The sequence below is a fragment of the Xiphophorus couchianus genome, chromosome 13, assembly GCF_001444195.1.
Source record: "Xiphophorus couchianus chromosome 13, X_couchianus-1.0, whole genome shotgun sequence".
Lineage (NCBI taxonomy): Eukaryota > Metazoa > Chordata > Actinopteri > Cyprinodontiformes > Poeciliidae > Xiphophorus > Xiphophorus couchianus.
Genome location: NC_040240.1, coordinates 19,154,780 through 19,180,570, shown reverse-complemented (window position 1 = coordinate 19,180,570; position 25,791 = coordinate 19,154,780). Strand labels below are relative to the sequence as shown.

General features: G+C 39.4%; 2 protein-coding genes across 1 annotated transcript in view; both read left to right on the top strand.

The window, feature by feature from the left end:
• LOC114155785 (gastrula zinc finger protein XlCGF57.1-like) overlaps window positions 1-920 on the top strand; it is a 338,725-nt gene extending 337,805 nt beyond the window's left edge. The window contains exon 4 of the mRNA XM_028035876.1: window positions 413-920. Within this exon, the coding sequence (XP_027891677.1) occupies window positions 413-609 (197 nt within the window). The 3' untranslated portion in view covers window positions 610-920. The remainder of the gene's footprint in view (window positions 1-412) is intronic.
• Window positions 1-25,791, top strand: part of LOC114155762 (gastrula zinc finger protein XlCGF8.2DB-like) — a 723,567-nt gene that overhangs the window by 337,892 nt on the left and 359,884 nt on the right.

The window sequence follows — 25,791 nt, the reverse complement described above, 5'->3', positions numbered from 1 at the left end:
CAAAAACAGGTTTTAACTAAGCACATGACGATTCACACAGGTGAAAAGCCTTTCATGTGTGTGATCTGTGAAAAGCGATTTACTTTCAAATCTGCTTTCAACGCTCATTTGAGAACTCATACGGAGGAAAAGCCTTTTTCATGTGATACCTGTGGACAATCTTTTAGCCAAAAACATGTTTTAACTAATCACATGATGATTCACACAGGTGAAAAGCCATTTTCATGTGTGAACTGTGGAAAATGTTTTGCTTTCAAATCTGCTTTCAATTTTCATGTGAGAACTCACACAGGAGAAAAGTCTTTTTCATGTGTCACCTGTGGGAAAAGTTTTAGTTGCAAACAATATTTAACTCAGCACATGACGATTCACTCAGGTGAAAAGCCGTTTTTATGTGTGACCTGTGGCAAGTGTTTTACTCAAAAACGCCATTTAACACTTCACATGACGATTCACACAGGTGAAAAGCTGTTTTCATGTGTGACCTGTGGAAAGTGTTTTGCTTTCAAATCTTCTTTTGATGCTCATATGAGAACTCACACTGGGGAAAAGCTCTTTTTAATGCGTGACGTGTGGGAAATGTTTCAGGCAAAAACGTGTTTTACTTAAGCATGTTGTAATTCACACAAGTAAGAGGCCTTTTTGGTGTCTGATTTGTTTGGTTTGAATGAAAAATGTAATTTAACTGTTCACATGAGAAATCACTCAGGTAATAATTAATCTAGAGCACAAAAACATCCAAAAAAGAAATTGTAATGAAGAGGCCTTATTTGTCATTTTATTTCTGACCATAACATAGCTGTTATGGGTGACATGAATGCAGACATCTCAGATAAAAACTCGCTGTTTGCTGAACACCTGATTCATTTTTGTACAGAATCTAATCTAATATTGTCAAGTAAAGAACTTTTGCCAACTGATATCTACACTTATATAAGTGAAGCCTGACATACTAGGTCTTGGTTGGACCTTTGTATCACTACAGCAGATGCTCATGCTGCTTTGGTATACCTTAATATCTTATACAATATGTCCACTGTTGATCACATCCCCTTTGAGGTGCCAATTAGGTCAGATTAGACTGATATGATTGTAGATTTTTGGCAACACCACTACAGCAAGTTATTCACCTGTGTACAGAGTGAACCGTTCCAAGTTGACACGGTTAGTACTGTAGAAACTATCAAAACACACGAGGTCTATCAAGCAATTAAAGAACTGTCTGTAAATAAATCTACAGGAATGGATCTTATGTCAGCTGAACATCTCAAATTTGCAAGTTCAAGGGTCATCCCTCTTGCCTTGTGTTTCACTGGTTTTATTATTCATGATTTTATTCCTGATACCTTGATGAATGTTCTTCTACTTCCGGTGATTATAAACAAAGCTGGTAAAATCGGCAGCTCTGATAACTACAGACCTATCGCCCTAGCTAGTACACTGCCTAAGTCTTTTAACTAATTCTTTTGCCAAAATTTGTAAAGATTATGTCTACAGACAATCAATTTAGGTTCAAGTCCAAATATGGCACTGATATGTGTATATATGGCCTAAAAGAATTACTGACTAACTATACCAGTAAAACATCTACAGTTTTTCTGTGTTTTTTAGACGCCACTAAGGCTTTTGATCGTGTAAAAAATAGAAAACTATTTTTAAAATTGTGCCTAGCTAGTGTGCCCAAATATACAGTAAGATGTCTGTCCTACTGGTATGCTAATCAAACTATGCAGGTGAAATGGGACAACTGTGTGTCTGCATCTTTTGGTGTCGGCAATGGAGTCAGACAAGGAAGCATTTTATCTCCTATATTGTTTAATTTTTATATGAATGACCTCTCAAAGCCAGTCTTCAAAGATTGAAGGTGGGTTATAATGATGCATTAAGACTATTGTTAAATAAGCCCAGATGGACCAGTGCCAGTGAACTGTTTGTATCACTTTGATGGCTGTATTAAGAAAGCTTATGTATAATTTTAGTTGTCGTGTAAACAAGTCTAATAAGAATGATCATACTGTTGACGAGCGTTAAATATAGTGCAGTAAAATACTCATCTGTACTCTGGAGACATTGGTATGACTGACTCCTGGATGGGTAGTAGCCATTTTTTATGTACTTGTTATGTACTTGTTATTCTTTTTTGTCTTTTATTTTGTTTTCTTTTTTTTATGTAATTTGGACTTTGAGTCTGTAATAAAATCTATCTATAGTCTTCAACTTATTGAGTAAAATCTGCTAAATTTGTGTGGGCAGGATTTAAGTGGGTTGGCTGCTTTAGCTGTAGTGAAACCACAGACTTCTTCTATTTAAAATCCAGAATATTTTTTTTTCCACAAGATAACATAAAGTTCAGCTTTAAACATGAGGGGGATGATTAAGACGATGCTTAAAATAATTCTGTTGAGCATAAAGTGGCGATTGTTTGTCAAACCAAATAACTTATAAAAATTCAGTCAACAAGCCACTGCGGTGATTTTCACAAATCAGAAAAAAGTTTCACAAATCCCAAAGATGGATTAAAATATTCTGCTACTAGTTGAGAATAATTTAGTTTAGGTTTGAAGATATGTGTTGTAGATTTGGAATTAGAAACGTTCTACTTTGACAGAGATAAAAAAACCCCAAAGAAACAACAAAGTGTTGAAGTTTCACAAATCAGAGAAAAGTTTAACAAATCAGAAACATAGTTTTAAATATTCTGCTTTTAGTTTAAAATAATCCAGTCTAGGTTTGAAGAGACTAGGTGTTGTAGTTTTGGAATTGGAGACATTCTAGTGTGATCCAGATGCAAAAAAGTGGTAGAATCGCCCTTTACTGAAGTTTCACAAGTCAAAACAAGGTTTCACAAATCACAAGCATGGTTCTAAATATTCTGCTATTATTTGAGAAAAATCAATCTAGGTTTGAAGAATCTATGTGTTGTAGTTTTGGAATTAGAGCAAATCTCACCTGTCCTCCTGAATTAAAGAAAAAAGACTATTTCACTTAACAATATATAGTTATGTATTTATATTTGTAGATAATCTCCATCTGTAAATGGCTTACCATGCTTGATTATTTCCTGAGTAGCCACGAAACTGGCACATGTAGTGGAATTTGTGTCTTAATCCACGTCTTGAAGTGACTCCTGCTCGCTTCAGCCTGCATCAGCTCCGAAACGGCCTTTTTTCTCTCCTCTCCCTCGGAATATTTTTTAGGAAAGACAGAGTGTTTGTTCTCGAAATGTCTTTCAACATTTGACTTCTTGTTGTTTGCCAGTCTTTCGCCACATATTAAGCAGACTGATGAACCAGTTTCATCAGCGGTGAAAGCAAAATGATCTGTCCACGTAGCATTAAATGTTCTGCCATCTTCAGATTGTTTCCTTTTCTTGGATTTATTCATGATGTATCTTCCAGGCAAGGATCAAAAAGTCAATAAATATCAGTGCGCTAAAAAAATGCGGTCTGCCAGACATGTGGTGTTCCCCAGGAATGCCTGTCGCGTATCGGCGGACATGACATATATTTTGGGTGCTAAAAATGTTCAAAACTTTTGTTTTAATGTTACAAGTTTACCATAATCTTCAGATTTAGACATTTATTTTAAAATGATTTTAATTTATAATTTTTTAATGATTTAATTTTAATAAAATATTCTATTTCCCAAAGTCACTGGGAGCCACAACAGAAGGATGAAAGAGCCACACGTGGCTCCGGAGCCATTGGTTGCTGACCCCTGCTCTATGTCAAGCTGTTATACAACAACAGAGTGTCTCCTGCGCCCAGTTTTCTCTTGGAGAAAATTTGATCAGTTGTATTGATTCCATTCCATTAGGGAGTTTGAGTCCTCAGCTGGGCTGCGAGTCTCAGCAAGACTCACATCCAACTTGCGTCTCCGTCCACACCAATAGTCTGAGTGTTCACTAGTTTGGTCAAGTCCGTCACAAATTTGTCGATAAGCCAGTTATTTGCAAGCTCCAAACCGCAGAAATCCTGTTATCATGAATAAATCCTGCGTGAATCCTGCCGGTTGTGTCCCCGCAGGACAAGAGGGCTCTTCTGTGCCCAGTCTTCTCGTCGAGAAAATTTGATCAATTGTATTGAGAGACCGGTTGTCCAGATCCATAATTTGTAGATTTGGAGGATGTGCAAAGAACGGCTCCAAACACATAGAAAAAGACAGGAGAAAAACAGAACAAGAAATTTGGCAAACAAGCCAGATACTCAGGACCCTCTGAAAATTACAGTGCAAAGAATTCTTCATCACATAAAGAACATTATGGACAACCATGAGCATCCTCTATATCAAGCTGTTATAAAACAACAGAGTGTCTCCTGTCAGAGGCTTCTATAGAGTTGAAGTAATACAGATTGCTGCTGGAGAAGCTGAAGTAATATAGCTTCTGTATTACTTCAACAGAAGTTGAAGTGAAATTATGAGACATTTTTGTTCGAGCTGCGTCTTTAAAATGATGTTCAAAATAGCAGGCATACAAAATAAAATTCACATAAAAATTTGACATGTCAACATGCTTCCCTGTCAACAGCCATGAGCATCTACAACACATTTTTAGCAAAACATGAGTTACAACATTTAATTCCCTATTGGGATAATAAACTGTTTTAAATTAATTGAATTATAGAAGTAAATTAAAACAAAGCTAATGTGGTAAGTTGACTTAAAGACAATGAAATCATGAAGCAATGATTTAAGTTGTAGTTTTAGGAACCAACAATACCTCGAAAAAACCATGGTGACCAGGTGATGTTTTTTGTGAGAGTTTGTTCAGCCAAAATTCAGTTTAGACAAGTGATAAAAAATGTTAACAGGAGTAGCTGAGCGCTGTCGACCGTGGACAAGAAGGAGGAGGACTGTAGCGCTACTTTGAATTTTGGTCTTTAGTAAACCATTCTTTGTTTTTCTGTGTTTTCTTGCCCAGATTGCCTGCAATATAATGTTTATGAGGAGCAGATATGTAACCAGGAGAGGAGCTTCACTCTGGACAAGGACGAGTTAGAACCTCTGCAGGTGAAACAAGAACAGGAATGGCCTGAAAATCTGCAGATAAAAGAAGAGCAGGAGGTTCTAGAGCATCAGCAGATAAAAGAAAAGCAGGAGGTTCTAGAGCATCAGCAGATAAAAGTGGATGAGAAAGACGATTACAACAGTCAGGGTGATAAGCAGCTTGAGCTAAAACAAGAGACAGATACCTGCATGGTGGTTCCTGTTGATGAGCAACCAGACCACACTGAATCAGAACCAAATAAGAAACAAGACATCTTCCAGGAAGCTGCTGATTCTGAGAACCAAAATCAGGAAAGAAGAAAACCTTTCTCATGTGCCATATGTAAAAGACGTTTCACTTTCAAATCTGCTTTTGAGCCTCACATGAGAACTCACTCTGGTGAAAAGCCGTTTTCATGTGTGAACTGTGGAAAAAGTTTTCGTCGAAAATGGGAGTTAACTGAGCACATGATGATTCACACTGGTGAAAAGCCGTTTTCATGTGTGAACTGTGGAAAAAGTTTTCGTCGAAAATGGGAGTTAACTGAGCACATGATGATTCACACTGGTGAAAAGCCGTTTTTATGTGTGAATTGTGGAAAACGTTTTTGTCACAAGGTCAGTTTAACTGTGCACATGAGGATTCACACTGTTGAAAAGCTGTAGAAGTATTTTCCACACATGTCCTATGTTGAGGTTCACTATGGAATTGATTTGGTTAAAAACTAGAATGAAAGACTGGAGGGGTTTCATGTCTATAAACCTTAAAATTTTTGTATTTGTTAAATGTGATCATTTGGATACTTGGAGATGTTCAACCATGACACATTTTCCTGTGGAGATGCTTTGTTTATTTTGTTTTTTTTTTTTTGTGCATATTCTGTATCAAAAAACAATAATGATAAACTGTATGTTATTGTATTAACATACTGTTTATGTCAAACTGTATGTTGTGTGTGCACAAAGTGAAGAGCAGAGGGCTCAGCACACAGCCCTGAGGAGTGCCAGTACTGATGCTGATAGATGAAGAGGCTTGGGGGCCCACTGACTATTTCATGCATTAACAGAGTTTGACCGGACATGGACTCCCTTCCAGAACATTCTCACATGATTGGACTTGAGGGATTGATTTGTATTCTTCTAGCCTGTATAGAGAAAGAGTGGGTGGGTGGATATTACATTTATAATCAAAAATACAATGTGTTGTAAATGTTCTTTAATGGTTGTGCATTCTCAAAATGATCTTTAAACAAAAAAACATCTTTGATAGGTTTGACTTTCAAGTAAAATGAGATTTTAACTGATACTGTTATTTGTTTCAAATTATATTAACCAGTCTAATTCTACCTATGTAAAAGCATTATGAATAATAATTTAAAAAAAACTTTTTTACTTTATAGAAAATGTAATAAAGTATGGTTGATTATTATTGTCTCCTATTATTTGTTGTGTCTTTTGTCTTAGTTGTATTTTTCACTTTTCTGCTTCAGCTGTCTTCTATTATTACTATGAAAAGATTTTATGTTTTTCAGAGACAAGTGTATGAGAAATCTTTAGATGTGATCATCATGTAATCCATACAATAATGCAATGGCATGAAAGCTGACAGTCATACAACTCCAAAGAAGAGGAGAAATAGGGAGAAGAAGAGGAGGACGGCACATGGTCTGTTGTGTTGAATGTCCGAGTTTCTCTAGAAATATCTTCAGTCCACGTTAAGTGAGTTTATCTACACATGGAAGCCCGTTTCCACCACTCTGTAAAAATCTTATCTTATTATAGTGAGATAGTTATTATATCTCACTATTACTTATTATAATGAGATAGTATCTCAAAATAATGAGAAAATTATTACTATCATTATTTTAAACTAATTAGATCTCATTATAATGAGATACTGAGCTATCAGCGGGTGGTACCGGGTGGTACCAGGTGGTACCGGGTGGTACCAGGTGGTACCAGGTGGTACCGGGGCTGTGAGCTGCGTCGTGACTCGCGGTAACAGTCGCAGTACCATGTCTTGTACCAGGATGTCTGATATAAAGACAGATATTCTTTCTATCTATCAGTGGACCGACTCAAGCTGCCTGTAGCGAACCGGGCCTTGAGCAGAATGTTGACGTTAAAGTCAGAAGTTTCTCTGCAGCATTTCTGAGTTTAGGGGCGAGGCGGGTTTTGTCCTGCTATTACAAGGACGATTATAAAAATATAAATAGAAACAGTTTTTCTAACGTCAACATCAGACCTACGTTTTCATTCACAAACCAGTGTATGAAAAAATATTCTTGCCCATAATTTGATAGTTAGAGGACACAGATCTGCCTCCTCCTCACCATGGACCCGGAGTCTGAACAACATGGAGGCTCTGAGAGTCATTATTAGACTGAGGGCAGCCAGACTAGTTTATTTTTACTAAATTATTATACTTAGCTAAATATTATTGCTGAGGGGCGCAAACAGGCCTTCTGACATACAGATTAAAGAATAATAATAATAAAAAAAAACTCAAAAAGGGCACTACGGGCATCAAGGATAAAAGGGGCAGGAACTCAAGGCCCCCTAAGCCCCCCCTCTGCACGCGCCTGGGAGCCACTGACCTCCGTTGTGCTTTTTTTTCTTCCTGTCTTTTCCCTCTTTATAACTACAGAGAGTGACATTTGAAAACGGAAAAAATACAGCGGAGCGGAGGTTCACCTTCCAGCTCGACAACCACCCTAAACATGAAGTCAGGGCTACAATGCGATGGTTTAAAACAAAACATATTCATGTGTTAGAATGGCCCAGTCAAAGTTCACATGATCAGTATTACTTCACAATAGTATCCCACTTTATGTTGGTTATTCACATAAAATTCCAATGTAATATATTTACGTATGCATTTATTATGTGACAAAATATGGAAAAGTTCAAGGGGTTGTTAAAGCAACATCAATCTAGGAGGCAGACATCAGAGCAAAAGTACAAGTTTATTACAGCAATTGCAATTGGAGAAAATCCCATTAACACACAGTGAGCGTCAAGAGTGAACACACACGAGTGTCAAAGGAGTCTCTGAGTTCTCTGTCGCTCAGGGCTTCCTCTTATACAGAGTTGACCACACAACCTATGGCTGAGTTCCTTGAACATACAAGAATAGAAAAAAAACAAGAAGTTCAGGCAGTTTCTGACAAATAGGTCACAGATGGAACACCTGCAGCCTTGAGGCGTCGACACCTTAACCACAATAATTTGCCGTTTCTCTCAACTTAATTGTAATAATATTTTGGTCTTTCCTGCTGAGCTGTTTTCTCTTAAATTTTACTGTCTTTTTACATTGAAATGGTTTATGTGTATTTAGATAGATCTAAGTTATACTAATGTCTTAGAAACTAATTAAATGTAATGTTTCATTTACAAGTTGTGAGTTTTTCTTTAGCATGTTTACCGCCTTATGTTTCATCCCAGTAGATGGTCCTTGGCCAAGACACGTCACCCGCTCCTATTATCCAGAAGGGGGCGGTAATGCAACAATGTGAATGCCGACAGTCATAAAATCCCAAAGAAGAAGAATAGGAGGAAGAACAACAAGATGGCGCAAATAAGAAGTTGCTGAGCTGTTGAGAGTTTTGTCTCAACGAGTTTCTCAATGATCAGTTAATCCTGCTGAAGAAACATCGACAGACTTTTAAGAAATCATCGTCAAATCCGAGGAAGAGATGGATGATCATCGCAGACTGCTGGATTTCTCCCGGAGGCCCCAGATAATCTTATACCGAATAGGTAGGAACCACCAGCGTTTGGATTCAGGTTAATGTCTAAATGTATGAAGCTTTGTGTATGAGGATCATTTTAGCAACTGTTCCCCTCCTGTATGAATGTTTTGATATCAGATAAATGAACGCAAACATCACAACTACGCTGTGAGAATGGGTTATTGATGTAGAGAAAAAAAATCACATTTTTTTATGGCTTTTCCTCCTTTAATTTGTAATAAATAAATTGTAGTAGCGACTGTTTGTCAAAGCAAATATGTTAGAAAAGCCCAATCAACAAACCACTGCTGCATTGAGGTGATGCTTCGTACGTAGGAAAAAGAAGTTTAATGTGCAAAAAACCATGAAGATTGTTTTAATGTTGTTTTTTCCGTTAGCAAATAATAAAGATCAAATTTTTCATAGTTTCCTCTCCTGCTCTGGTGAAAACCCAGTGCATGCTGGTCCTGTACCAGTCTCTATACTTACACAAAATGGACGCTCTGTTAGGATTTTGTTTCATTTAGTGTTTTTTCTGTTTAACAATTATGTCCTAGTTCACTGTAGTTTAGTCCTTAATGGTTATTCTAGTTTCATTATTTAATGTTACTTATTGTGGCTGGATCTCTCGTTTTTGTTTTCCTTGTGACAGTCCACAACTAGTGTTTCCAGTTGTGTTTATTTCTTAGTTATTACTCTTTAAGTTATTCTTCAGTGTTTCCTGTTCCCCTGTGTTCTTCTCCTCACTCATTTTCAGCAATTAGCCACATTTTAAGCAACAAGGCAATACAAAGTACTTTACAGGAATTTAAAAGGAAATCCAAACAAAATAATAAACCAAAAGAAAGAGCAAACAAAGAAAAACCTAAAAATGTTGATCCAAAGTAAATAAACCAGATACTCCTATTAAGGGTTGGCAGATAAGTATAAGTAAGTAAGTATGCGCTGGTCTAATTAATTTTCTGGTTTGCAAGAATAGGACTCTAAAAAGTAGTTGCTAAGGTAGTTTTTCTGGATTCCAAGTTTGTTCAAATTCCTTTTCTGGGTTAAAAGTGAGTACTCCACAGTTTCTGACAAAATAAAATAAAAAGAGAAAAGGACACATTAGGGCACATGGCAACATTCAGACAAAACAAAGACATGAGTGAAGGCGGTGACATCACAGGGCCATGAAACCATGTTGCTCAGCCTCCCGGCAGAAGTCCGATAAGATGTTATCAAAGAATGTCCTTGGGAGCGCTCAGCTCCACAGCTGCATGGATAACAGGAGGGGGTGAGGTGGGAAGCAGCGTTATGTTTACATATCTTCAAGGAGATTGGAAAAATGCAGCCCTTCCAAGGCAACACGGGAAAAGCCCATTCAGATATAGAATGTCTTAGGTCAGGCAACGTCTTCAAGATCTACTTCAGTCCATTAGGGAGTTTGAGTCCTCAGCTGGGCTGCGAGTCTCAGCAAGACTCACATCCAACTTGAGTCTGTCCACACCAATATTCTGAGTGTTCACTAGTTTGGTCAAGTCCGTCATTACTTTGTGGATAAGCCAGTTATTTGCAAGCTCCAAACAGCAGAAATCCTGTTATCATGAATAAATCCAGGGTGTATCCCTCTGGTTGTGTCCAGAGGGAGACAGAGAGCCAGATAAAGGACCAAAACTGAGGGAATAGAAGGAGGATCTTCAGACCATCTCTTCCATTGATCGAAATTGGCTAACAAGCCAGATACTCTGGACCCTCTGAAAATTACAGTGCAAAGAATTCTTCATCACATAAAGAACATTATGGACAACCATGAGTATCCTCTATATCAAGCTGTTATAAAACAACAAAGTGTCTCCTGCGCCCAGTTTTCTCTTGGAGAAAATTTGATCAACTAAGGCCTCCAAACGTGGGGCTTGCTACAGCCCTGCGCCACCACAGTACGTCCCACATTCAGATTTTTAATATGGCCCAAAATGAAATGAGTTTGATGCCCTTGCGTTAGAATGTCTCAGTGAAAGTTCACAAGGTCAGTGTTACTTCACAGTTGTAAACAAGCACTCTGGTTCTCGGCGAAACCTTACACTTTTTTTCTTTGCGCCCTCCCTACCCATCTTTGCCATATACTCCTTCCCCCCTTGCTCCTTTCCTGACGACATCCGTGCGATTGTTGAGCAGAGCACTTCTAAGGACTTGCTCTTAGATAATCAATCAATCAATCAAATTTTATTTGTATAGCACATTTCAGCAGCAAGACATTTCAAAGTGCTTTACATCATTACAAACACAGAATCACAATGCAATATAGAATCAATCATTAAGTCAAGTTACATCAATAAATTTGTAATTGATTACATTTCAAATGCAATTCTAAACAGTTGGGTTTTCAGTTGAGATTTAAAAGAAGTCAGTGTTTCAGCTGCTTTACAGTTTTCTGGAAGTTTGTTCCAAATTTGTGGTGCATAGATGCTGAAAGCTGCTTCTCCTTGTTTGGTTCTGGTTCTGGGGATGCAGAGCAGACCAGAACCAGAAGACCTGAGACGTCTGGAAGGTTGATACAACAACAGCAGATCTTTAATGTATTGTGGTGCTAAGCCGTTCAGTGATTTATAAACTAACAACAGTATTTTAAAGTCTATTCTTTGAGCTACAGGGAGCCAGTGGAGGGACTTTAAAACTGGTGTTATGTGCTCTATCTTCCTGGTTTTAGTGAGAACGCGAACAGCAGCATTCTGGATCAGCTGCAGCTGTTTGATTGATTTGTTGGACAGACCTGTGAAGACGCTGTTGCAATAATCAATACGACTGAAGATGAACGCGTGGATGAGTTTCTCTAGATTTTGCTGAGACATTAGTCCTTTAATCCTGGAAATGTTCTTCAGGTGATAGAAGGCCGACTTTGTAACTGTCTTTATGTGGCTCTGGAGGTTCAGGTCAGAGTCCATCACTACTCCCAGATAACACCATCATATCAGAGACGTTTGCCTGGGAGAGCTGGCTGTACAGGGTTCACAGACTAATTGCATTCACACTCCAAATCAACATATAAACACACTTCTTGATTGTCACTGTCTTTCATTCGCTCCATGTTTATGCCTTATCTTGCTATATGTGCCAGATCCTTCCCAATGTTGTCATTTCGTCCTACTTACTCTTATTCTTGTTAGTTAGAACAAACCAGAGAGCCAGAGAAAGTCCTATTAGTTTATAAATTCTAGAGCACTTATTCTTATTATCCAGCAACCCACCAGAGGAACATTTTGTTTTATTCTTCACTCAACCCAGAACAGGAATCAAACCATTTAGTTAGAACTATCAAGAGATCCAGAGAAACTTCTATTAGTTTATAAATTCCAGAGTATTTTTGTTTTTCTTTTGCTTTTGTTGTTGTTGTTTTGTCTGTATTTCCTCTAATTCATGCAAAGCACATTGAAATGCCTTGTTGCTGAAAATATGCTATATAAATAAAATTACCTTACCTTACTTTTATGTTGATCTTAAACATAAATTTCCAGAGAAATATATTTATGTATGTGGTCAGAATGCGACAAAATATGGAAAAGTTCAAGGGGTATGAATACTTCTCAAGCCAGGGTAGACACAATGCAGTGCACGACTAGTGAAATAGGCAGCATGAAATAGTGATAGTAATAATAGTAGTTGTAAAATATAATAATAACTTGAAAAAAACTTTACAATAATAAAATGTTCTCTTAAATAATAACAATAATGCCTACAATACATAATTTCATAACAAATAAAAAAATGTAGTGCCTCACCAGGTCATATCTGCACATTTGCAGTTAATAGTCCCTTCACTGTTGCCAATTGAGTGATTTTCTTGCCGTATTTAGCAACATTTTAAATAAAAAATGTATCGGTCAAAATAGGAATCGGCAGGTCAGACTTTTTAAAATCTGTAATCAGCAATCAGTCAGAATAGTGCAATCGGGGAACAATAGTTTATCTGGTGATTTCACTACTAAATGAAATTCCTTTCTCATTTACTTTAATAAAGTAAACCATTCTTTGTTTTTCTGTGTTTTCTTGCCCAGATTGCCTGCAACATAACGTTTCTGAGGAGCAGATATGTAACCAGGAGAGGAGCTTCACTCTGGACAAGGACGAGTTAGAACCTCTGCAGGTCAAACAAGAACAGGAATGGCCTGAAAATCTGCAGATAAAAGAAGAGCAGGAGGTCCTAGAGCATCAGCAGATAAAAGAAGAGCAGGAGGTCCTAGAGCATCAGCAGATAAAAGAAAAGCAGGAGGTTCTGGAACATCAGCAGATAAAAGTGGATGAGAAAGAAGATTACAACAGTCAGGGTGATAAGCAGCTTGAGCTAAAACAAGAGACAGATACCAGCATGGTGGTTCCTATTTTCGAGACAACATACCACGCTGAATCAGAAGCAAACAAGAAACAAGACATCTTCCAGGAAGCTGCTGATTCTGAGGACCAAAATCAGGAAAGAAGAAAACCTTTCTCATGTGCCATATGTAAAAAACGTTTCACTTTCAAATCTGCTTTTGAGCCTCACATGAGAACTCACTCTGGTGAAAAGCCATTTTCATGTGTGAACTGTGGAAAAAGTATTAGTCAAAAATGGGAGTTAACTCGGCACATGATGATTCACACTGGTGAAAAGCCGTTTTCATGTGTGAACTGTGGAAAAGGTTTTTGTCGAAAACCGCATTTAACTCGGCACATGATGATTCACACTGGTGAAAAGCCGTTTTCATGTGTGAACTGTGGAAAAAGTTTTCGTCGAAAACCGCATTTAACTCGGCACATGATGATTCACACTGGTGAAAAGCCGTTTTCATGTGTGAACTGTGGAAAAAGTTTTACTCTAAAATGGGAGTTAACTCAGCACATGATGATTCACACTGGTGAAAAGCCGTTTTCATGTGTGAACTGTGGAAAAAGTTTTCATCGAAAACCGCATTTAACTAAGCACATGGTGATTCACACTGGTGAAAAGCCATTTTCATGTGTGAACTGTGGAAAAAGTTTTAGTCGAAAACATGCGTTAACTCGGCACATGATGATTCACACTGGTGAAAAGCCATTTTCATGTGTGAACTGTGGAAAAAGTTTTAGTCAAAAACGGGAGTTAACTGAGCACCTGATGATTCATACTGGTGAAAAGCCATTTTCGTGTGTGAACTGTGGAAAACGTTATAGTGGAAAACGGGAGTTAACTCGGCACATGATGATTCACACTGGTGAAAAGCCGTTTTCATGTGTGAACTGTGGAAAAAGTTTTCGTCTAAAACAGGCGTTAACTAAGCACATGATGATTCACACTGGTGAAAAGCCGTTTTCATGTGTGAACTGTGGAAAAAGTTTTCGTCGAAAACCGCATTTAACTAAGCACATGGTGATTCACACTGGTGAAAAGCCATTTTCATGTGTGAACTGTGGAAAAAGTTTTAGTCGAAAACATGCGTTAACTCGGCACATGATGATTCACACTGGTGAAAAGCCATTTTCATGTGTGAACTGTGGAAAAAGTTTTAGTCAAAAACGGGAGTTAACTGAGCACCTGATGATTCATACTGGTGAAAAGCCATTTTCGTGTGTGAACTGTGGAAAACGTTATAGTGGAAAACGGGAGTTAACTCGGCACATGATGATTCACACTGGTGAAAAGCCGTTTTCATGTGTGAACTGTGGAAAAAGTTTTCGTCTAAAACAGGCGTTAACTAAGCACATGATGATTCACACTGGTGAAAAGCCGTTTTCATGTGTGAACTGTGGAAAAAGTTTTCGTCGAAAACCGCATTTAACTCAGCACATGATGATTCACACTGGTGAAAAGCCGTTTTCATGTGTAACCTGTGGAAAATGTTTTCGTCACAAAATTAATTTAACTCGGCACTTGAGGCGTCACATAGGTGAAAAGCAGTAGAAGTATTTTCCATACATGTCCTATGTTGAGGTTCACTATGGAATTGTTCTGGTTATAAACTAGAATAAATGACTGGAGGGGTTTCATGTCTATAAACCTTAAAATTTTTGTATTTGTTAAATGTTCACATTTGGATACTTGGAGATGTGCCACCATGACACATTTTCCTGTGGAGATGCTTTGTTTATTTGGGTTTTTTTTGCATATTCTGTATCAAAAAACAATAATGATAAACTGTATGTTATTGTATTAACATACTGTTTATGTCAAAATGTATGTTGTGTGTGTACAACGTGAAGAGCAGAGGGCTCAGCACACAGCCCTGAGGAGTGCCAGTACTGATGCTGATAGATGAAGAGGCTTGGGGGCCCACTGACTATTTCATGCATTAACAGAGTTTGACCGGACATGGACTCCCTTCCAGAACATTCTCACATGATTGGACTTGAGGGATTGATTTGTATTCTTCTACCCTGTACAGAGAAAGAGTGGGTGGGTGGATATTATTTACTTTAATACATTTATAATCAATAATAAAATGGGCTGTAAATTTTCTTTAATGGTTGTGCATTCTCAAAATGATCTTTAAACACAAAAACATCTTTGATAGGTTTGACTTTCAAGTAAAATGAGATTTTAACTGATACTGTTATTTGTTTCAAATTATATTAACCAGTCTAATTCTACCTATTGTCAAGAAAACCCGAGCTCATCCCACTTCCCCATGCTGGAGATTTAAGTTTAACAGTAATAATAAATAAAGTTATCTTTAAAATGAATCACTCAAGTGACATCTAGGCCCCACAGTAGACTTGAACGTCAATAAAATAAATCTGGTTGTGTGTGTTGTTTTTGTCTCCTGCAAACTTTGCTTTAATTCTACTTTTTTTGTCTAATCATTAGAAATCATAGTCAGACAGAGAGAGTCATTAAACAGGAAGAGTAGGTTTCCTGGAAAAAGAGGAAGTAAGTTCAGCAAGTAAAGTGAGATTTTAACTGATACTGTTATTTGTTTCAAATTATATTAACCAGTCTAATTCTTCCTATGTAAAAGCATTATGAATAATAATTAAAAAAACTTTTTTACTTTATAGAAAATGTAATAAAGTATGGTTGATTATTGTTGTCTCCTATTATTTGTTGTGTCTTTTGTCTTAGTTGTATTTTTCTCTTTTCTGCTTCAGCTGTCTTCTATTATTACTATGAAAAGATTTTACGTTTTTCAGAGACAAGTGTATGAGAAATCTTTAGATGTGAACATCATGTAATCCATACAATAATGCAATGACTTGAATGTACGAGTTTCTCTAGAAATATCTTCAGTCCAGGTTAAATGAGTTTATCTACAAGCAGTTAACTGCTGCTGAAAAAACATTCACAGACTTTCAAAAAAATCACCGTTAAGTCGGAGGACGAGATGGATGATCAATGCAGACTGCTGGATTTCTCCCAGACTCCCCAGATAATCTTAACGTCGAATAGGTACTGTTAAGGAAAAATGATTATTTTTGGTGCTTAATACAGTTAATCTTACGACATGTGTAAAGGTATAGCCAACACTCTTATTTGGAATAGTTTTGTGTTGAGCATTTGGGAAGGAGCTGAAATAGCAGGCATTCAGCCAAGCAGGGGCCTCCCCCACAGACAGAGCAATAAAATTTACATTCAAATGGGGAGAACTAAGGAAGTTTGGGGGAAGAGACTTCAGAGGTGTCTGTGAAATCTCATCTTAGGACTTTTGGCGTCAGGGATCTTCCCGTATCAGACAGAGATGAGCACTAAGTGGTCCGCCCTTTTACTGAAACGAAAACCAGACGGCCTTCAATCTTTGCCGTAGATCAGGGCGGTTCTTAAGTTTCTCTGAGGGCTGAGGGAGTTTCTAATAGGTCAAAGAACGAAACGCCTTGGCTGCATAAATAAAATAGGGAAACACCTATTTGGTATAAAAATGACCTGTAAGGAAAGAAAAGAGAGAGAGACAGCGGCCGCTAATTTTTGCCTTTTTTGTCTTTGTTTTATGTTTGTTTGTCTTCCCCTTGTGTGTCTTTATTCTTATGAGAAAATGCATATCTCTGTTCCTCTGCAGCTTTGTTGTTCATTGCTTTGTATGAGATTAAACTCTGCGATCTGTGACGTCAACACGCTTTGTTGTTTCGTTTTAGCAGCACGCCGTCGCTCGTCGAGGTTCCCGGGCAAATTAAAGAGGAAAGAGCCAAACGTTTTGTCCAAAGTTAGCATTAAATCATCCTCTTTTTTTAACAGTAGGAACCACCAGCGTTTGGATTCAGGTTAAGGTCTAAATGTCTGCACCTTTCTGTTTGAGCATCGTTTTAGTAACTGTTCTGTAAATATTTTGCTTATAGCAAATGAACGGAGACATCACAATTGTGAAAACAGCATACTTGTGTAGAGGGAAAATGGAGCCAGCAGGGCCGTGCAGGGACCTTTGGAGGGGCAGGGGCTCAAATTTAAAAAAGGGGCACATTGAACAAAAACTCTATACTACAACATAGCAACAACCCATATTAATCAAGAATCTAATTGGATCCTACTATATCATTGCCATCATGCGGGGAAATGCAAAGCAAATATAGTCTATATTTTCCCCAACAGGTATAAAGTTTCTGTTTCTGCTGCTGACAGTCCTGGAGGGCTGAGCTGATCTGAGACTGTAGCTGTTAAACAGACCAGAGGAGAGAAGGTCAAAGGTTATAGAGTTATAAAATAAGCTAATTTGCTGCCATTTTACTAATGAAGCCCTAATAATATCTATTTAACCTGTAGAACAACCTGGCTGCAGACTGATTTATAGATCCAAAAAGCTCAAAGGGGTTAACTCTATATAATAGTTTGATGTTAGCAACTCTGAGACCTAGAATTATAGGACTGAGATATCAAGGCAAAGAAAACTCAGTAGCTGCTGGTAGGGCCCATTCAGGGCAGTGTTGTATAGTAACGAAGTAAAAATACTTCACTACTTTACTTAAGTATATTTTGGAGTACTTCATACTTTCCTCGAGTATGAAAATTTTTGATGACTTTCACTTTTACTTCACTATATTTCCGAACTTAATTGCGTACTTTTACTCCGATACATTTTCAATGTGTGGTTTAGTTACTCGTTACAAAAAAGCGAGAGAGAGAAACAAAGTGTTTTGACCCCACCTACTGATTGACTGCAACAAAGTCGGTAGCCTGCTTGCCTGGGCTTGTTCATCACCGCCAATAGGTTACACCTGTTTCGCTTCTCCCATTAAACACAAAGCAAGTCTCGCAATCAGCAGCAGCCACATGGAGGAGGAGACGGAGACCACAACGACTGCAACTACGTCGGACACGGCTCCAGGGGAACCACCAGCTGGTGATGAAAGCCCATGGCCTTCTTTAAACACAATATACTCTTTCGTGGGTGTTAAAGATTCGTCGTACTGCATGCAGTGTATGTTATTCCTGCCCGAAGATGTGGAAATTCTATCTTACAAAAACTCCCCATCCAACTTTCAGTTCCACACATGGTGTATTTAGCTTAGGCCTAATGTTGACTGTAGCAGGCTACCTAGACTCCTCTGTTCAAGGGGGGACAGAAGCCATAGCGATAGCAATTTAGACTAAATTTAACGAATATAGGAAAGGCATGCAAGTTCAAAACCATTAACATGTGCTACTCTTTAAAACTGGAACAATTTATTAGCAGGTTTAATTTTGCCTGCACTTGGTTGGGTACATTATTTTAAGTGTATTTGACAAGTTTACCAAAATATAAAAAATGTCATTCAAACTGCATTTGCCTTGTTTTACTTTTTACTTGTACTTTTCATTACATTACTTGAGTACATCCATTTTTACAGTAATTTCCATACTTAAGTACAAGAAGTTTCAGATACTTTAAGACTTTAACTCAAGTAACATTTCAGTCAGTGACTTCGACTTTTACCAGTCGTATTTTGGAGAGGTACTTATACTTTTACTTGACTCTGAGATTTCAGTACTTTATACAACACTGAAAGTGATGCATAAGAGTTTGAGTTTTGTAAGATATTCGGTGACATAACACTTAATAAACGTAAACATGCGGCAAGTAGTTTTTGGGTTTTTTTTTAACCTTTGTCAAACAGCAGAGGGCGCTGCTGCATTCATATTTACTCAATGGGTGTAATTCATATTCCTTTATTTAATCAGGTAAACCCCGTTGAGATCTAGATCTCATTTTCAAGAGGGACCTGAGCAAAAAATTTGCAATACATAGCAACCTGGTTACAAGATAAAAACAATTAATACATATGCACAAGTATAAAACAATAAAAACAATGACACTGTTTCATAGAATCTTGTTGCCTATCTTTAATTTTTTTTTAATGTCTCTTCTCTACCGGAAAACAAGCCATTTAAAGGTGGGATGTTCTCACAATCTGTGAAAAATAAAAATGAATAAAAACCAGAAAATCCTGGGAGTTTGTCTTTGAATGTGAAGATTCGACATGAAGATGACAGAAAAAGAGCTACAGAAAATAAAACAATTGAAATCTGTATTGCTTTAAATGAACCCTTAGCTTTTTCTTTATCTTGAATATGTTTATCTGTATTTGTTTTTTCTTGAGGCAGAAGAAATGAGGCATAACTCTGTCGTTATACAGTATGTCTGCGAATAAAGTTAAAAAAAAAACAACATCCGCCCCCCTCTCCCTCCCCCTCACACAACAGACTTCTTGTGGCTTTGAGGTGAAGCTGTGATGTCACTCATCCTGTCTGTGACATCACAGCCGCCTGTCTTTATATTCCCAGATTCCACAGAGAAATTCATTTGCGGTCTTCAATCTCAAACAAAACTCAACGATGGCGCGACGAAATGTATTGCTGGAGAACGTGGAAAGTTTGGAGAAGAGCTGCTGGAAGCTTACAGGAGAGAACAAGCAGCTTCAGAAAACTGTTGAAGATCTGAGGCTGAAAATTGAGCGACTGACTGCCAGGAAAAAAGATAACAACTGGCAGGCAGAACATGAAAGGCTGGCCAACACAAATGATTATTTGAAGCAACAATTCAGCACTTTGAATAGTGAATTGGACGAGGCTAAAGGGACAGTTGAACAACTACAATCAGAAAGCAAAGCCCTGTCAATCCATAATAGGAAGGTAAAATGGGGAACAATGGTAGATAAGAAATTTTTTAACAATTCAATGAAAGAGAAATCACAACAGCTGTACTGGATTGGCAAGGTGAACAAAGAGCTCAATCAAGAAATTGCTGGACTGAAATTAAAGATGGACAGACTTAAAGCCAGGGAAGAAAATTCAAAGGCTGAGCCACAAGACAAAGAAGAAGATGGACAAAACAAAGAATCAGACCCCGGAAGAAGAAACTAAAGAAGAGAAATCAAATATATTTCAGACAATTGGGAGAACTTTCATCAAAATGTACCAATCAGGGACTTTGAGGTATTGGGTGCCACCCTGGATATTTTAATTTCGAAATAACATTAAATAATGACCACAAAAGCAGGGTAAGACTCAGATGAAGCTTGAGAGCAGAGGCAGAAATCTGCGGCTTCCAGAGGGAGGAACGGACATCAGAAGACCGTGACCACCGCAGGCTCCTAGGAGTCTCACAGATCCTTTCCAGGACTGTGTCTCCGACCCGCCTGCTGGAAACTATCCGTCGGACAGTCGAACCTCGGATTCAGGAAGAGCAGTGTGGTTTTTGTCCTGGTCGTGGAACACTGGACCAGCTCTACACCCTGCAGGGTCCTGGAGGGTGCATGGGAGTTCGCCCAACCAGTCTACATGTGTTTTGTGGACTTGGAGAAGGCATTCGACCGTGTCCCTCGAGGAGCCCTGTGGGGGGTTCTCCGGGAGTATGGGGTACCGGGCCCTTTGATACTGGCTGTCAGGTCCCTGTATGACCGGTGTCAAAGTCTGGTCCGCATTGCCGGCAGTAAGTCGGGCTCGTTTCCGGTGAGAGTTGGACTCCGCCAGGGCTGAGCTTTGTCACCGATTCTGTTCATCACTTTCATGGACAGAATTTCTAGGCGCAGCCAAGGTGTTGAGGGGATCCGTTTTGGTGGCCTTAGGATCTCATCTCTGCTTTTTGATGACGATGTGATCCTTTTGGCTTCATCAGATCGTGATCTGCAGCTCTCGCTGGATCGGTTCGCAGCCGAGTGTGAAGCGGCCAGGATGAGGATCAGTGCCTCCAAATCCGAGGCCATTTTTTTGAGCCGGAAAAGGGTAGAGTGCCTTCTCCGGGTCATGGGGTTTGTCCTGCCCCAAGTGGAGGAGTTCAAGTATCTCGGGATCTTGTTCATGAATGGGGGAAGAAGGGAGCGGGAGGTCGACAGGCGGATTGGCGCAGCGTCTGCAGTCAAGCGGGCGCTGTACCGGTCCGTCGTGGTGAAGAGAGAGCTGAGCCAAAAAGCGAAGCTCTCGATTTACCGGTCGATCTACATTCCCACCCTCATCTATGGTCATGAGCTTTGGGTCGTGACCGAAAGAACGAGATCGCGGATACAAGCGGCAGAAATGGGTTTCCTCCGTAGGGTGGCTGGGCTCTCCCTTAGAGATAGGGTGAGAAGCTCAGTCATCCGGGAGGGACTCAGAGTAGAGCCGCTGCTCCTTCACATCCAGAGGAGCCAGTTGAGGTGGCTCGGGCATCTGGTCAGGATGCCTCCTGGACGCCTCCCTGGTGAGGTGTTCCGGGCACGTCCCACCGGGAGGAGGCCCCGGAGAAGACCCAGGACACGCTGGAGGGACTATGTCTGTCGGCTGGCCTGGGAACGCCTCGGGATTCCCCCGGAAGAGCTGGAAGAAGTGGCCGGGGAGAGGGAAGTCTGGGCCTCCCTTCTGAAGCTGCTACCCCCGCGACCCGACCTCGGATAAGCGGAAGAAGATGGATGGATGGATAAATTGCTCCTTCGAAGCCGGAGTCCGATACGCCTGCGGTTTCCAGCGGGAGAGACGGACATCAGAAGACCGTGGCCACGGCAGGCCCCTAGGAGTCTCACATCTTTTCCAGGACTGTGTCTCCGACCCGCCTGCTGGAAACCAGCTGCTGACGGGACGTCCGTGAAGGGGGGACAAGTGAGTAGCGTTTAAATTAAAAAGTGAGCGAACGATTGAGGGTCGTTGCGCTTGTAAAACCCCATGAATCCTAGGCACTGATTGGTAACAGAAGGACTGAAAAATCAGTAACAGAAGGACGGCGGAGTCCACGTAAACTGAAAAACCCGTAATACCAAGTGTGAGTGTGAGTGTGAGAGTACTTGGAGGAATTTAAATACCACTAGGTATTTGTCCTCATACCAAACGGCAGGAGTGCAAACGGTGAACCTCTGGTGGATGCATGTAGGCAAGAATTTCCCACCTGAAAAGGTTGAAGAGGGAATTACCACAACAGGGGATTGATCACCGTCCTGCTAAGAATTGATCCAGTCTTTTAGAGTCCACCCTATGTGTTTTTAAGACTGGAACGAAATTGACTAAATTGCTCAAAATGGGAAAAGGGAATAGCAAATTAACACCGAAAGATAAACTCCAGTGTAAGGACCGGAAGTTTATGGAAAGACAAAACCCTAACTCAGTAAAGAATTTAAATAAATTGATAGAAAAATATAACTTTCAGGGCCAATTAAACACTCAAAAAAACTGACTGAGTTATAGGATGAAGTACGACAGAAAACAAAAATCAAATCAAAAAAATATGAGTAGTGAAGGAATGGGCGAGTTAGAAAAGTGGATGGAGGAGCTAAAAAGAGAGAAGAAGGCAATCAGAAAAGTTAGGATAAAACAGGAGAGCAAGAAGAGTGAAGCAGATCAGGCAGCAGAGCAGGGAGGAGCTCAGGTAGGAGTTATAAGAAAAAAGCAATGTCAAATTTATTTATATAGCACTTTAAAAACAGGCATAAAACTGCACCAAAGTGCTGCACAAGAATGACAATAACACAAATGAATAAAAACAGAGTATCAAAACACTAGTTCAATTAAATGCCAAGGAATAAAAATGAGTTTTAAGAAGCGATTTAAAATGATCCAGGCTGTGGGCAGATCTAATTTGGAAAAGTAGGTTGTTCCATAGAAGAGGAGCAACAACAGAAAAAGCCCCATCTCCTTTCCTCTTAAGCAACCAAATACAGAAAGAAAATAAAAAGAAGATTTTGAAGATATAGAGTATAGATAAATAAATAAATGATTTAGTAAACAAAATGAAAAATAATGAATTATCTAAAAGCTGGAAAGAAAAGTAGGTGAGAGGAAGTTCATGCAAGTAGGGAGTGAGGATTGTTTTGTGGTCTGTCTGACAGTAGAGAAGTCATGATCATCGCATAAGGCAAGATTTTGATGTAGTTTTAGTTTTCTAAATTCAGAGAACAGTTTTCTCTTTAGAGTGGCTTGTTTAAGTAAGCAAATGATTTATGAGGAATGAAATAATATGGGAAGTTTTAAACGTTTCACAACTGCAAAGAAAATAATAATTTGGTATTGTGATGCCTTGAGTGGACATCCAGAGAGGTTGACAAGCAAGTGTTAAGGTGCCAACCTGAACATTATCCAGCTGAATACCTCAATTTAGGCTTTGATGAGAGGGGGGGTATCTTTACTTTTCCTACACACACTCGCACACATAATGCAACGTGATTGGATTTGGGGAGAAGGGCGTGATTAATTTGCCATATAAAGAAACCTGGAATGGAGTAGTGGAACGGAGTGGCAATGTAATCACAATGCACTGTAAGCCATGTAATGTGTTTTGAGGCAATTGACCAAAATCCCGGACGATTTTTAGGTCTGAAAAGTAGGACATGTCCGGGACAAAGAGGACGTCTGGTCACCCTACCATCGAGGTAACGTCTTATGAAATGGTTATAATCCTCTTGTTTCAGTAACTATAGCTTGGTCACTAGACACTACTGTATTGTGAAACGTTGACCATAAATGAACTTTGTTTGGCATTGTTTCAGTTCCACACGTGGTGTATTTAGCTTAGGCCTAATGTTGACTGTAGCAGGCTACCTAGACTCCTCTGTTCAAGGGGGGACAGAAGCCATAGCGATAGCAATTTAGACTAAATTTAACGAATATAGGAAAGGCATGCAAGTTCAAAACCAGGTTTACAGAGATGACAATAAGCTGCATTTCCCTCCCAATTCTTTTTTTCTTTTGCATAATGACCAGTTGTGTGCACCACCTACTGACTGTAGGATTGACTGATTCACTGATTTGTGAAGTAGAGTAATCGTAACAGCTCTTTTTCTTCATGTTGGCCGCATTTTCTGTACTATTTATTTTTCTCATTTTCAGCACTGACCTTACTTGAAGGGAAAACTTAAGGCTTACAAAAACTTTGTATTTTCTGTCCTGGAGGGTATACTAAGAAGCTGGCTCAGTTGTAAAGCAGGTTAAGTTAACCTTGTGCTATAGGTAAAGCACCTAATTTTCTTAACTAAATGATGCCTGCAGGTATATCTATTAGCAGGTTTAATTTTGCCTGCACTTGGTTGGGTACATTATTTTAAGTGTATTTGACAAGTTTACCAAAATATAAAAAATGTCATTCAAACTGCATTTGCTTTGTTTTACTTTTTACTTGTACTTTTCATTACATTACTTGAGTACATCCATTTTTACAGTAATTTCCATACTTAAGTACAAGAAGTTTCAGATACTTTAAGACTTTAACTCAAGTAACATTTCAGTCAGTGACTTGGACTTTTACCAAAGTCATATTTTGGAGAGGTACTTGTACTTTTACTTGACTCTGAGATTTCAGTACTTTATACAACACTGATTCAGGGGCCTCCAGACATTCAGGGTCCTCCAGACATTCAGGGTCCTCCAGACACTCAGGGTCCTCCAGACATTCAGGGGCCTCCAGAAACTCAGGGGCCTCCAGACATTCAGGGGCCTCCAGACACTCAGGGGCCTCCAGAAATTCAGGGTCCTCCAGACACTCAGGGGCCTCCAGACACTCAGGGGCCTCCAGACATTCAGGGGCCTCTAGACACTCAGGGGCCTCCAGAAATTCAGGGGCCTCCAGACACTCAGGGGCCTCCAGACATTCAGGGGCCTCCAGACACTCAGAGGCCTCCAGACACTCAGGGGCCGCCAAGAAATGGTTTAATTGTAACACAGACCACAGATCTAAACCTGTAGCATCAATTATAGAGAATGACAATGTTATTATATTTTATTTAAAGCTTTCAGCTGAGAAAAATAAATTGTACATTTAGGATTTAATTAGGAAGTTTATTTTTTAAAAGTTTAAAGAATCATCTTGATAGTTTGATTGTTGTGTTACCATGGCTACAATATGGTGTAATCTTTGTGTTTGAATTGGGTTTGTTCACAAATACATCACAGCAAATAACCAATAATCAGTGATTGATTTTAAACTCTGCCAATAAACCTGGTCTCCCTCTCACAGATTCACCTTATCTATATTTAAACATGTTAGTGATGCTGAGGTTCTTAGTAGGACGGGTTCCGGAGGGAGGAGGGTTCTGTCTAAGGCCCCATATTACCTTGGGCCGGCCCTGGAGGAACAGCTGCTGCGATGCGCATCTCTTGAATCTACCTGGAATCTACCTGGAATCCACCTGGAATCTACCTGGAATCCGCCAGGTGGCCCCCATGTCAGCCCCCTGATGCTTTGGAGACTTTTTGATTCATTTCATTGTGGCATGTTTGGCTTTTTGCTGCGGTTCTAATTATTGCTACAATATTTTCTCTGATGTTTATTTTATGAACTCTAAATGGGCCGAATCTTCCTTTAACACTTGAGGTTCTGCAATAAGTTCTATTTACAGCCGCGAACCTCCAGCCCAGATTCCGTCAGCAGCAGCTTTAACCCACCTAGTAGAAACGTTAAGGAGAAGCAGAGCGAACAGTCAGTGGGTGGTACCAGGTGGTACCGGGTGGTACCAGGTGGTACCGGGTGGTACCAGGTGGTACCAGGTGGTACCGGGGCTGTGAGCTGCGTCGCGACTCGCGGTAACAGTCGCAGTACCATGTCTTATACCAGGATGTCTGATATAAAGACAGATATTCTTTCTATCTATCAGTGGACCGACTCAAGCTGCCTGTAGCGAACCGGGCCTTGAGCAGAATGTTGACGTTAAAGTCAGAAGTTTCTCTGCAGCATTTCAGAGTTTAGGGGCGAGGCGGGTTTTGTCCTGCTATTACAAGGACGATTATAAA